Source organism: Haliotis rufescens, unplaced genomic scaffold (genome assembly GCF_023055435.1).
Source record: "Haliotis rufescens isolate VD_foot unplaced genomic scaffold, xgHalRufe1.0.p SCAF_5, whole genome shotgun sequence".
Taxonomy (NCBI): Eukaryota; Metazoa; Mollusca; class Gastropoda; order Lepetellida; family Haliotidae; genus Haliotis; species Haliotis rufescens.
The window spans coordinates 1,227,980-1,242,664 of NW_025964223.1; the positions used below are offsets into that span (position 1 = coordinate 1,227,980).

General features: G+C 39.4%; 1 protein-coding gene across 2 annotated transcripts in view; it reads right to left on the reverse strand.

Annotated features, from left to right (window-relative positions):
• The window catches only part of LOC124111830 (AT-rich interactive domain-containing protein 2-like), a 49,407-nt gene that overhangs the window by 9,566 nt on the left and 25,156 nt on the right, over positions 1-14,685 (reverse strand). For both annotated transcript variants that reach the window (XM_046471673.2, XM_046471672.2), the window contains exons 6-16: positions 7,435-7,502; positions 7,013-7,085; positions 6,097-6,176; positions 5,437-5,513; positions 5,003-5,084; positions 3,802-3,898; positions 3,045-3,254; positions 2,294-2,464; positions 1,623-1,728; positions 1,092-1,226; positions 604-722 (exon numbers count right to left, since the gene is read on the reverse strand). In XM_046471673.2, coding sequence (XP_046327629.2) covers positions 604-722; positions 1,092-1,226; positions 1,623-1,728; positions 2,294-2,464; positions 3,045-3,254; positions 3,802-3,898; positions 5,003-5,084; positions 5,437-5,513; positions 6,097-6,176; positions 7,013-7,085; positions 7,435-7,502 — 1,218 coding nt within the window. The remainder of the gene's footprint in view (positions 1-603; positions 723-1,091; positions 1,227-1,622; positions 1,729-2,293; positions 2,465-3,044; positions 3,255-3,801; positions 3,899-5,002; positions 5,085-5,436; positions 5,514-6,096; positions 6,177-7,012; positions 7,086-7,434; positions 7,503-14,685) is intronic.

The following is a 14,685-nucleotide window of genomic DNA, read 5'->3' on the forward strand; positions in this document are numbered from 1 at the left end:
TTTGAACCAGACAACCAGTCACTGATGACACACAAGCAACCAGGTCATCGAGCCCGACCCCCCAATCCATAGTCGCCTCAGGACAAGGTCAGATTGCTTGGCATCTATGCACCTGGAATCACCACGGGACTGTTGTCAGGTGAAGTGTGTGATGACGTCATTAATACTCTGGTGATAAATCCCTGACTGAACTAATTCAGAAAGAAGAAAAATCGTTTTAGGAAGCTGACATCTGTCTGGCACAAGAACCCATGCTTCCTTCATTTAGACAGGGCTGCCAAAGTTGGTTCAGGATTCACCAGACATCACCTTCTATGGAGGTGTCCTCAGATCTTCACTCAGAGAGGTATCAAATCAAAGCGACTGATCTGTGGCTCTTACAGCAAGTACACACATAGGACCTCTTCAGCCCTGAGTGAGCAAGTTGGGTTCAACGCCACTTGTAAGAGTATTCCTGTTGTATCACAGCATGTCAGTTTGATGTGGGAGGAAAGCCTAAAGTGATGCAGATCTCAGATGTTTACCACTTTGGTCAAACCTACAAGGAACCTAGAAACATAATCAGGGTCTTCAGCCCTGCAATACCACTGCATTGACTCTTACCTGAATGAGTAATGGCAAATGGTTTTGGGTTGGCTCTCTTGGACAATCCAATAAAACAAATTTCTTTCTCTCCATTAGGTTTATCTTTGCTGGTGAGCTCAGCCTGGGGAAACACAACCCTGTGAATACAGAAAAGGACATTACAGCTTCATAACCAAAGCAATCAAATGATGCAATTACATTTAGTCCAGGAGTGTTCAACAACTAGCTATTTCCATAAGGGGTTGTAACAACCTAGACTAGTATCTATCTTAATATCCTGACGAATAGCCTAATGCCATAAATCCTCAGAACATTAAAACAGTATTGGCCCCGGGCATATATTCATGCATGACTTAAACATGTGCTGAAATTTTAGCTAGCCTCAACGTAACAGACCAACACAGGTGCCTCCTTCGCTACTGGAAACTGCTACATGTCCTTGAGATCATGAATGATAAAGGCAGGTCCATGTGGTACTAGTTGAGGAGGGGTACAGTTAAACTTACTTGACAAGATGCATGAAATCTGTTGAGGTGAGAACTTCAGGTACTGAGTACTTGCGACAGAATTGTAAATACTCTGCCAACAGATCCATTTGATTCACTTTCCCACTTCGACGTGTCTCGTAAGTCGCTTGTAACCTGAAATTGTAGATAGATATATACCACCATATCACAGTCAGTGATTCAAAGGGCTATCGACAAACAAACAGCCACATCAACTAACAATACCATGGAGAATATAACATGACAGCCCTAGTAGAAATGACATATCCCACATATGTTAGCACAGAAACACAGCACTGAAATAGGCACTAGTCGTGTAGACCTTGCCAAACTGCCAATAGTTAAGGTATCATATGGACAAGTAGAAATTTGCCATTTATTAGGGTTTTGCTATATGTTATCATTATAAGGACTCGTTGACTAAAAATGTTAGTTTCTAACACTGAAACACAGACTATATCTGAACACAACTTTGGGGTAGTGTTATTCCCACAGGGAGTGAAGGAAAGGCTCCCAGGGGGTGCTACTCACCAGTTGCAGGTGGTGGACTCATTGTCTGAGCATGGGTTGTTATGTTTCAACTCTGCAGGTGGTGGTGGAGGTCGGGGAGGTGTACTGTGAGCTACTGCCGTCGATTCTGTCAATAGAGTACAGCATGGGTCAAACAGTTGCTGATGCCAAGGGAAGCTGACTTGACAAAAAGAAGAATCAATTTACAAAGAATTTATTCAGGGCTGGATTTAGCTATATCAAATATGCCCCAGTGCAACCTATTACAGAAAGATGCAACCTAATATTTAAGTCTACATGCACAAAGTGCATGTCAAATTCCAACTGTTTGTGTGACTAACACTAACATGTCTTCAAACATCGATTTTTTAACGCACTCAGTACCTTTAATCTCTATTTACCATACCACATCACTAAACCCTGTGTTGTGTGCAATTCATGAAACATGACAGTCATCAGAGATCTAACATCTTACTTGGACTAATTTGTCCATCAATGTTTGAACTTTGATAAATTTATGAGACCAGGGTGCAACCAGGCTTTGTCTGGAGCAGCTTTTCACGGCAACATCTCAACACCAATGCTGCAAGGACATGCGCATACCCAGGGACCTTGGGACCTACTCTGCCCACAAAAGGCAACAAACCAAGGGAGTGTAGATGTATTTGAAACATGTTCTCATGGCAACTTACTTGACACGGGTGTCCCTGGAGGCTGCATAACAATGGAAACAGATGAGCACTCGCCGGACGGCACTTTGTTGGAGGTGTCAGGCGGAGGGACATATTCCACCACCTTGATGCCAATCAATGAATTAGGTCCATAGGACTGAGCTTCCACAGTTATCAAACCTATCAGCAAATCTGTTGAAGAAAATTTGTTTAAAGTAAACAGTTGACTTGAGAGTATTCCTCAGGATGCAAATAATTATTCTTACAAAATGTGTCAGTTTCTGGATACACATGACAGAATTATCTCCGTTTGTAGAAGACAATGTCCCCGCCATCAGACCGTCATGAAGGCAACACTTACACAAATTCTTCCCTCATAAATAGCCTGCTTTTAGCATGAAGAGAGATCACAAAATGCGAATAAGAAGTTCTTGTTCTGAAGAGTCCAAGGATCGAAGTCAAACTCAAAGTTATTGAGTACATTCATACCTAGATCCACTTTGTACAGTACTGAAGTGACATCACAGCTGCCAGATTAATGTAGAGGAAGCCAAAAGTGATGCAGATCACAGATTATTACTACTTTGAGGAACTAAGGAACATGGTCATGATGCTGACTATGGACTACAATCAATGTGAAGCTAACATTCCACTCACTTAGGACAGCAGATCCTGGCAGATAAGGGAATCAACTCTGGACAAAGGAAACCATTACATTGTTGACTGGGCTATCAGTCCAAAATCAAATAAATTTAAAACCAGAAGCACTTACCGACAGCACTCTTGACTGCAGCAATGCGAGTCGTGGTCTGTTCTCCTAGTTCGGACAACTGGTAGAGAGTTTCCAGAGTGTGTACAATTAACTGGATGTCGTGGATGGTTAGGAGGCGACAAACGTCCTCGTACGTGCTGCTCTGTAGACGATCAGATACAATAACCTCATTCTCCTCCAGCTGACAGAGTTTGCCAAGTATCTCCAGAGCTGAAACACAACGCATCAAAGCTGAGGGACAAGATCTAGTGAAATTGCTGGTATTTCCACCACTGATGATGACTACAGACTCTTATCAAGAAACTATTTAAAATTTGTCCCAAGCTACAGGAATAGGGTCCTCTTCAAGTGACCTCTTGCTCCCTTAATCTTACCATCTGATTCGGTTGGTTTGTTGTTTACGCCGCACTCAGCTATATCCAGCTATGTGACGGCGGTCTGTAAATAATCGAGTCTGGGCCAGACAATCCAGTGATTAATATCATGAGCATCGATCCATGCAATTGGGATCGATGACATGTATCAACCAAGTCAGCGAGCCTGACCACCCGATCCCGTTAGTCGCCTTTTACGACAAGCATAGACGCCATTCTTACCATCTGAATGCATTAGCTTACTGTTTTCTAAGTACATCTATATTTTAAAAAAATTTTCAATTTATAATATGGAAACCTGTCTCATTGCAATATTTACCTCAAAAGCCCCTATACATTCTTAATTTAGACTTTTGTTTGTCTGCATTTGTACATGTTCTTACCTCTCACAACAAAGAACTTGTCTTCTGAATGTAAGCCTTTAGTTATCAGATCCAACAGTGCCTTGGAATATATCTCAGCCATTGCCTTTAGCTTCAACTGGAACGAACAAAACATATGTCAGAGTGAGTGAGTCAATGTCAACACAGTCACTAGTATTCCATGAACGGGTAAATAAATCCCAACTGATCACAGAAATGTAACAAGACCATGGCACCAAGTGTTGGACACTATTGACATATGTCAAGCATTGGACAGTGTTGACATATGTCCAAGTGTTGGACAGTGTCTTCATATCTCCAAGTGTCGGACAGAGTCTACATATATTATGTCCAAGTGTCGGACAGTGTCTACACATGTCCAAGTGTCGGCCAGTGTCTTCATATGTCCATGTGTCGGACAGTGTCAACATATCTCCGAGTGTCGGACAGTGTCTACATATGTCCAAGTGTCAGCCAGTGTCTACACATGTCGTAGTGTTGGACAGTGTCAACATATGTCAAAGTGTCGGACAGTGTCAACATATCTCTGAGTGTCGGACAGTGTCTACATATGTCCATGTGTCGGCCAGTGTCTACAGATGTCCAAGTGTCGGACAGTGTCTACATATGTCCATGTGTTGGACAGTGTCAACATATGTCAAAGTGTCGGACAGTGTCAACATATCTCCGAGTGTTGGACAGTGTCTACATATGTCCAAGTGTCGGCCAGTGTCTACATATGTTCAAGTGTCGGATAGTGTCAACATATCTCCAACTGCCGGACAGTGTCTACATATGTCTAAGTGTCGGACAGTGTCTACACATGTCTAAGTGTCGGACAGTGTCTACATATGTCCATGTGTCGGCCAGTGTCTACATATGTTCAAGTGTCGGACAGAGTCTACATATGTTCAAGTGTCGGCCAGTGTCTACATATGTTCAAGTGTCGCCCAGTGTCTACATATGTTCAAGTGTCGGACAGAGTCTACATATGTTCAAGTGTCAGACAGTGTCAACAAATCTCCGGGTGTCTGACAGTGTCTACATATGTCCATGTGTCGGCCAGTGTCTACAGATGTCCAAGTGTCGGACAGTGTCTACATATGTCCATGTGTCGGCCAGTGTCTACATATTTTCAAGTGTCGGACAGAGTCTACATATCTCCAAGTGTCGGACAGTGTCTACACATGTCCAAGCTGTATGACCAGTAGTCAATACTTACCTTTCCTGCTACATTGCCAAGTGTGTCTAGAGCCAGCTGTGCCAAACTTCCATAAGAACTATGGATACACAGCATCAGAAATCTGAAACGGCAAAATTAAGTCAATGCTTCACAAACCAAAAACATTTTCCTTAAAACAAACCTTATTACATATACATATTGCCCTTCCATTAGACCATGTTGACAGACACGCTGCTTTTTCCACACATATTGGAACTCACAGCTTCCATACAGACAACAAATAGCAGAATACTTCATTCAGCCTGCACAAAGAAAAGCTACAACTGACAACAAACTATCCCAAGTTATCAAATGTTACTTTGGTCTTAGTGTATTATATTTTTCCTTATCTGACCATACAGTTCCTGTAACAGTTCCCTGGTGGTGTTCTTGTATCCATCTCCCATGCAGCAGTGACCGGGTTGAGAACTCACCTGAAGATTACTGAATGTGTAGCCAGGTACTCCTGATTTGCCTGTTCAAAGGAGAGGTTCCTGAACAGCACAGCCAGCTGCAACACAAGCACACATCAACTTACTCCTTTGTTTGTTTGTTTGTTGTTGTTGTTGTTTAACGCTACACTCAGCATTATTTCAGCTACATGAAGGCGATCAGTAAATAATCAAGTCTGGACCAGACAATCTTGTGATTGACATCATGAGCATCGATCCACGCAATTGGGATACGATGACATGCATCAACCAAGTCATCAAGCGTGACCACCTGGTCCCGTTAGTCGCCTCTTACGACAAGCCTGGATTGCTGAAGACCAATTCTACCCCGGATCTTCACAGGTCCAACTTACTCCTACATGTAAAGAGAGGAACATAGGGATGCTACACAGACACAAATATAAGAACAAAGTAGAAAACAATGCATTTTGGGGTAAAAAGAATAGGAACTACAAACATCTCACATTATAAATAAATGAATTCTAATGTTTGTCTTCAAAACCATCTGTAGTAGTCTCCATGATTACTTATTCCAGAATTACAATGCCAATTTAGAGAAATACATTGTTTAACAGTGTTATGCATTATTGGAAAGAACTGCATGTTAATGCAACTGTTTCAGCATCAACTGTCTGTACATACCTGTGTGATTCGCTGACCTTCCTTGTCATAAATGCCCAGATCTCGACCTATGTTTAATATCTCAGACCCACACAGTTTGTCTACAAAGAAGGAAATCACAATCAGAGTTCGACATGAAAGTTAAAAATAGACGCAAATGGTGTCCATTTCACGTCTAATAAAGGCATGTGAATGAATAAGGACAAAACGGACAGAAAATTTTAATTTTTTTTGCTGAGGAAAGCAATTTAGAAAAACCAAAGACGAGTGTTCAACATTGACACATCATAATAAAGATGATAAAAAAGACAAATTTCCAACCTCAGACTGAAGTATCATATACCAAACAGGATGCACAGAGGATGAATGTTTGAATTCAATTGTAACTACTTGAATTGAATGAGAGATTAATCTGATACATTCTATTCTGATAAGAAATATGACTTTCAGACAGTCCATGTCTGGTTGTATTCGCTCAACCCCGAAGTTCAGATTAAAACACGGAAAACCCCATAAATAACTGCTCAAACAAATAAAAGACTTCACAATGCTTAATATCCCATCTGTACAGTTGTCAGTCTACGGAATTTATTACTGCAAGGCCTTAGGATGCAAAATACAACCATAAGATCCCTAATATCCAATGAATAAGATTAACAGTGAGTGGTAGTTGTATCAAACTCAAAGAATGACTTGTTTCCATGTTTACATTTTGGTGCTGTTGATAAATATGATATTTTCACTCAAAATAATGCCTTCTCTTTTGTGCATTCTCATGCCAAACCTATAAATATCTTATCAGAGTCAGTGTCAAATATAAATTAATCATGAAACACATCTGACATCATGGCTAAGAATCTTCCTGCAACAAATCAATTACAATCGATTTGTTTCACCGAATTCTTTTCATACCATAGCCTCTATGAAGTTAACTCACCTCTATCGTATACTGCACCATTTGATAATAGAAGTTCTCTTACAGTTTCTTCATGCACAGATTCATACCAAAACTGAAATAAATCACATACAAGTGCTTTCAAGATCACATGAAACAGATATTAATGCTTGCTAATACAGTTTACTCCGATGGACCAAACTATGAAGACAGAAGTGTTCAATCCCAGGGATGGGGATGGTATTACACATTTTAGCTACATTCAACATACCACAGTGTTATAAACACAGTTGGCCATTAGAAATAGATTTCTTAAAATGGAAAGATTACTGTTCATACAATAATTATAAATAAAACAAAAACAAAACTACTATTGCTATCTTATTGAAGGCAGTGAGTGTTTGTCTTTATTCACAAAAAAATGAGATTTGAGATTATTCAAAACTAGAACATGCAAAACATACCCTAAGGTAATCTCTTTTACAATGTTTTGTCCATCCATACTTATAAAGGTCTTCTAAACAACAGGTATCTGAAAGAAAAATAACAATAATTTATTACCATTGCAACTTGACTGCATTAACATGAATGTACATGATAGGTATGTTTGGTGGTTGGTTGAGACTAAGCTTCATGGAAACGTCTTTGGGTATTGAAAGACACAGTAGAATATGTGACAAGCTATATTATCAAACCTTCACCCAAGATCTGGACCGCTGAACCAACACTCCCACAAAAAACAGACACCCTTTCACAGAGCTCCAGATAAGCTGCGTATCTGCGTAAAATACGCATCAGATATGCAGAAATATGCAGTAAAATAAAATCCAAGCGTATCAAATACGCAACGAACATTACAGATACGCTACAAAAATAAAACTTGTGTGTATCATCAAAATATTGTGCAGTAACCCTGCGTATTTGATTAGCAAATCAGCAACTTATTTTGAAATTATAAACGGGCATTCCGTCAACCTTGCCAAATTCCACGATGACAGTTACATCATGATCATTTGCCATCACACTTTCTTGTGGAAGTATCGTGGTATTTTTGAGTCCTATAGAGCTCTCGAACCCACTCGACACCAGTTTGCAGGGACTAGATGAATTTTTTTTTTAAATATTTAACTTAAATACGCACATGTGTAAAAACTAGTGGGTAACAGAAATTTGAATACCCAGATAGAATTACTGATACCCAATGATTTTAAAATGCATGGGTAAAATACCCACAACACCAAAAGCTTATCTGGAGTTCTGCTTTCAATCTGTGTCGCTTCTGCATAATACTCCCTATTCTCCTTCATTCAGCCATGACCTATGCCCCAGTGATGGTGATGAGTTAATATATTCAACCCACAATAAACAACCTCCATAACTTGACACCAGGGATCGCTCATCCCTTAGATGTACAAGCCCCAGTTTTACTAGCTCTCCCATCTTTCTGCTAGGAGAGTTGGGAGGTCTTAGTGTGATGCGAACCATCCAATATTCTGCCAACACAAATAACATGCACAACACATGAAAGTTTTCCACCTGACTGTAAGTTCTCTATGATTAGATGACAGGAGAGGATGAGTTTTGCACAAGCTATGTCTATAAGATGTATGATAATTCAAAGGGACAGTTGAGAGTCTCAAAGAAATATTCTTGAAACATGAAACATGAGTTTGGAAGCATACGGTTTTACTGTAATGCAAACTGATCACTTGAGTTCTGGATTCCTAAAATACTCAAACTGTGTTTCCTCACACAGGAGGAAAGAGCTGACGGCCTTCTCTCCATGTATGTGTCTGACACCAATGATGCTAAGAAATGATGTCATATTCAAACTAGAGATTCATCAACAATCAATATCACACTCACACAAAGTGGCTCTACCTCTTTCAGACAGACTCCTTTGCCATTATCATATTTTATCACTGTAATAACTTCAACTTTCCATTTTCTTCTTATAATTCATGATGGAGTTTAAACATATTGAAGCTGAAGAATCTTCTTGAATAAAATGTCTAAATTTCATCTCTAGCGAGTTGCAGTCAGTCTACACCAGTGTGTCCAGTGCATAGCACTGTGTGGATAGGAAGCAAGAACGAACAGTATATAATAGACCATGGACAGAGACCAGTGTGGTCAGTATATAACAGTGTGTGGATAGGAAACCAGTGTGGTCAGTATATAACAGTGAGAGGTCAGTATATAACAGTGTGTGGATAGGAAACTAGTGTGTTCAGTATATAACAGTGTGTGGTCAGTATATAACAGTGTGTTCAGTATATAAGTGTGTGGTCAATATATAACAGTGTGTTGTCAGGAAACCAGTGTGTTCAGTATATAACAGTGTGTGGTCAGTATATAACAGTGTGTGGTCAATATATAATAGTGTGTGGTCAGTATGTAACAGTGTGTGGTCAGTATATAACAGTGTGTGGTCAGTATATAAGTGTGTGGTCAATATATAACAGTGTGTGGACAGGAAACCAGTGTGTTCAGTATATAAAAGTGAGTGGTCAGTATATAACATTGTGTGGTCAGTACATAACAGTGTGTGGTCGGTATGTAACAGTATGTGGTCAGTATGTAACAGTGTGTGGTCAGTATATAACAGTGTGTGGTCAATATATAATAGTGTGTGGTCAGTATATAACAGTGTGTGGTCAGTACATAACAGTGTGTGGTCAGTATGTAACAGTGTGTGGTCAATATATAACATTGTGTGCTCAGTATATAACATTGTGTGGTCAGTACATAACAGTGTGTTCAGTACACAACAGCGTGGATAGGAAACCAGTTGTCAGTATATAACAGTGTGTTCAGTATGTAACAGTGTGTGTCCAGTATATAACATTGTGTGTTCAGTATATAAAAGTGTGTGGTCAATATATGACAGTGTGGACAGAAAACCAGTGATGGACAGCACGAGCAACGACACCCATCATCAGGATACAGTGTGGTTCTTGAAAACAGTATGGTCCAGGAACTTGATCAGGGTTACAAACTAACAGTTTTTGTCCACTAGTCCTTATAATGATAACATATAGCAAAACCCTTAATAATGGCCAATTTCTACTAGTCCTTAGTATACTATACCTTTACTATTGGGCAGTTTGGAAGGACTACAGGACTAGTGCCAATTTCTAACGCTGTTGATAGTCAAAGCTTGTTAATCACATTGCTGATATGATAATGTAGTGTGTGAACATGTCGGTTGATGATGTTGGAGAGCATGGGTTGGGCTCTAACCCCCCTGTAACACTTTGTATCACGGTCTCAGTCACATCCCTGCCTGTCAGTTGGTCGGGCAAGTGAAGCCTATACATTTCTGTTTGAAAAAAGCCACAAGCACAAGAATGCTTACCATGGATCCTAACAGGCCAGTCTAGGATCCCATGACCAAGACAGATCACATGTTTCCAACAATGTACCAAGTCAGTGAATGCACAGGAACACAACAATGTACCAAGTCAGTGAATGCACAGGAACACAACAATGCTGGTGTAACATACACTTACATTTCATTAACATTTCTTTGTGTCCATGGGATTTTCTGTCAAGTATCAGTGGTGAATTTTGTGCAATTGCCCTTATGGGCATGGTGAAAACCTGCTACAAACCAACTGTTGTATAGCTGTCACTGAACCATGTGTACACAAACAGTACATCAGCTAATAAAACAAATTAGAATTTGTATTTCTATTTTACAATTACTGTGACCAACCCACAAGTAATATAAATGCTCAAATAAATGTATTTAAATCCCCATTCTGACCAACCAAGCCAAACGTGACTGTTTTCACAGGGTTAATGTAACGTTCATATGAAGTTCTTAAGTTAAAAGACAGAAGTCTTAAGTAAGGATAAGATATATGGATGAACAACTTCTTTATTACAATTACGAGCAATGTTACGGTGTAGGTTCTAACACTATTATCAAGCAAGAGTTAGAAACTAAACTGAAATGTTGCTCCTAATTGCAAAAAGGAAGCCGTTCATCTACAAAAATCTAATCCTTACTTAGTACTCCAACTTCTAAATGCCCCTCAAAGAAGATAAAAGTCTTATTCAATATTATGGAAATTTCAATTAAATTTTCAATTCAATCTAAATATGCAAAAGGGAAGGTATTTGTAAAGAAAACACTTAAGGCAAATGGACATAAAGAAAATTCAACATTAAAAAGCAAACAAACAGCTAAAAAGATTCAACTCAGTTTTTTGTTGCAAGATGAAACCCTTGCATAGAGCACAAAACTTGAATCGAAGTTCTGTAACAAGCTGAAGACAAATTAGCTTCCATCTGATAAAACTTAACCAAGCAAGAGGCAAGGGCTAAAATCAGTGAGTGAAACATGCTCCCATTTGATTGATTGTATATCAAGATCTCCATAAACCTCTGGAACCAAATATCCAAGAACACTGTCAATTTCATTTCTTTCTTCAGAGATGTATAGTCAATGTGAAATTGTTGGTCAGTATCAAAGTTTTAGATTAGGTGAGTTACTGAGACTGATCATAGTGATATATTGATAGAATTAGAAAAACATACTGGTACTGTGGTGATGCAGAAATAACAAATATCAATACGAACAAACTTATTTAAGAAGAAAAATATGTTGGGCCATAATGTACGATGTATTGTTTATGTGACTATTAATCAGGCCGCAGTTTCTAGTTGGAACATAATGGGCAGCAGCCTGCATAATCCAGTGTTGTCAAACTGTAGGATCTAACCATCATCTAATACAATACAGAGGACGTCATTTCTCCAAGGACTAGCACAGTCTGTTCCTTCAGTAAGGAGTCCCAAGCCTGAGGCTAGTCAAATTTACTTTTTTTCATTAAGCTTCACGTATGACAGCACATACCAGTGTGTAGTATGTATTGCATGAGTCAATTGGAGGATGTGGAAGATGAGCTTTGGCTTGTAGACGAGAAATGTGTTTGCATTACATGCAAAAACAGAAGTAGCCCCTTCCCCACCAGAAATGACATTGCAATAAAGTGAGAGAGTATGGTTTATGCCACTTTGAGCAATATTCCAGCAATATCACGGCAGGGGACACCTGAAATGGGCTTCAAACAATGTGCCCATGTATGGAATGGAAGCCGTGTCTTCAGCGTGACGAGGGAATGCTTTAACCACTAGGCTAACCCACAGCCCTGAAATTGCGACAAAACCCTTGAGTGAGTGAGTGACTGCGTGCATGAGTGAATAGCGTTTATCGCTGCAATAGCAATTTAGCATTTGAACCTATTAATACATAACTATAGCTGAAGTCTCAGACAACGTTCCTCTTTACTACACCCTAAAACTATCCTTTCAACCAAAAAGTGCACTTTCCTCCAACTATGCTCTCCGAGCTCTAGAAACTCTACTTTTTAAGCTGCGCTGTTTCCACGTAGCAATGACTTTATACTCCCAACTTTTACTTCTACCTGTTTACTAATTAGTACTTATATGCATCATCATGATCACAACATCTGTGATGGACATTCAGCCCAACATAAATGTTTCTATCAAAGGCCAGGTAGTGTCTTGTTACATGTGTCTTTCAAACCTTGCTTTTGTAAATACGACTCATGTTTAATGAGAGCACTTGAAAGTACCTGAAGCCAAAAGCAGAGTTCTCAATTTGCCTCTCTGAATGCACACTTCTTGCCCATGTTCTCATAATCTGTGCCCAAAGGGGCAAAGACGTGTACAAACTTATATATTGACAATTACAGTGGTAGAAACTAACTCTTTTAGTCCAGTAGTCCTTATAATGATAACATACAGTAAAACCTGAAAAAGGGACAAACTTCTACTAGTCCTTATGATACTTTAACCATTGGCCAGTTTGGCAAGGACTACAGGACTAGTGCCAATTTCTGATGCTGAATTACAGTAGGCTGCACATTACAGACAGAGCTGGAATGGTAGATGGGCCTTAAAAAAAAATGTGGCTCCAATTATGATTGATTTAAAAATAGGGTAGGTACTCCATGTAGTATGCAATCCATTTTTTCAAAAGCTCTACAGCTATGTTGGCGAACTACTGTAAAGTTCTCAGTGTATGGTGTATGTAATCATGAGTGATCTTTGTTCTGTCACAAACAGTTAGCAACACTGAAGAAAAAGTTAGGGTTGGCACCTGAAATTAGGGTTGGTCTGGTAATTGGAACGACATCATTTCTTTCCCATAACCCCAGTATCCAGTGTTTAAAACTACTACATGTATAAAACAATAAAATCAATTACCATGAGTCCCAGATACCAGCTGACAATATCGCATATTTCTGCATTCCGATCTGTAACTGGGATGACTAAGCCAGTGAATACTGTTTTTAGCTGCAGTCAGCAATATTCCAGCTATATCATAGCAGCCTGTAAACAATGAAATCTGATCCAAGCACACTGATGGTTGATAAGATGAACAACACTCCTCATTGTCGGGCATGTCCTGATTACACCACGTTTTAGTCCCCTGTCATGTCAAACATCAGGATGGAAGGGGACCGATACTGCTCCAGAATCCACACTGGCCACATTGCAGGACCAGGAACAATGTGCTTACAACATAAGCTGACAGATTATGTCATACAACACAGAAGTGTGGGGCAAATAGTCTTAAGGCTTACTTGATAATTAAAGGTGTACGATATGGTTGGGGTCGCAATACGATTCACATCCCAATACAGTACTTTTATTTCATCAGCTGATATTTCTTCTTTTTGAAGATGAACCCTGAATCATTTGTTTTTAAATTCAGCAATTGAAGATGGGATACTGATTGGCAGAAACACATAGGCTAGATAGAGCTGTGAATGTTAAGCTATTTATAGCCAACCGGGAATACTAGGAAAACTGTGTAAGCTTGTTGAACATTTTCTGTTATTATTCACCTGTTTTTACTGTTATGTAATGTGTTGTAAGATCAAGATACAGGGGTTGTAAATTGATGCATTGTGTAGTGAGTCTCGTATCGCGGTACAATACTTTATCAACCTATTTTTACACCACTATTGATAATGTACATTAAAACTTGCATCTGCATTTCAGATGTTTGTCATCTCTCTAACTTTTGTCAGCACTTTGAGTGGCGCTCAAGTGTATCCATGCATGCACACTTCACAAACACATTATCGACACAGTACCTTATAGAAATTGAATGTTTATGCATTGTTATAAATTACTCATAAAAGTCAAGGGACCCTTGTCACAGATCTAATGTAAAAAGAAAACGATGGAAGGGTCCCTAGATTTAAATACTATAGAAGAGAATTTCAGGGACTCAGGGACTCCGGGATGCCAGGACCCTTTAAACTAAAATACTGTTCATGTATTTATTGCTTGGACTCTACTAACTCCTTTCAGTTGTAGAAAGTCTAGTTCCTAGACAGTGACCCTGGTGCAGTCCACCTTTAGTGCTGTGCAGTACTTGTACAGTAGACAAGTCATCTAATGTTGAGATATGCCACACACTGTAATAACATGTCCAGGCTGCGCTGGAGTGTCACGATTTCACACAAAAAACTCCACATTCTTCCACATTCTGCTCAAAGAATTTGGCAGTGCTTTCTCATTACATGCTGAAACGCCTCAAATGTGGTAGCTTCTACTCTTAACACATTATGTGTTTGTTTTTTCTCAGAATACATGACAAATCAGGTGCAGAACTCCATCGACTCTATTATGAGACCATATCTATGTGAAATATAACCCAAGAGAAGAAA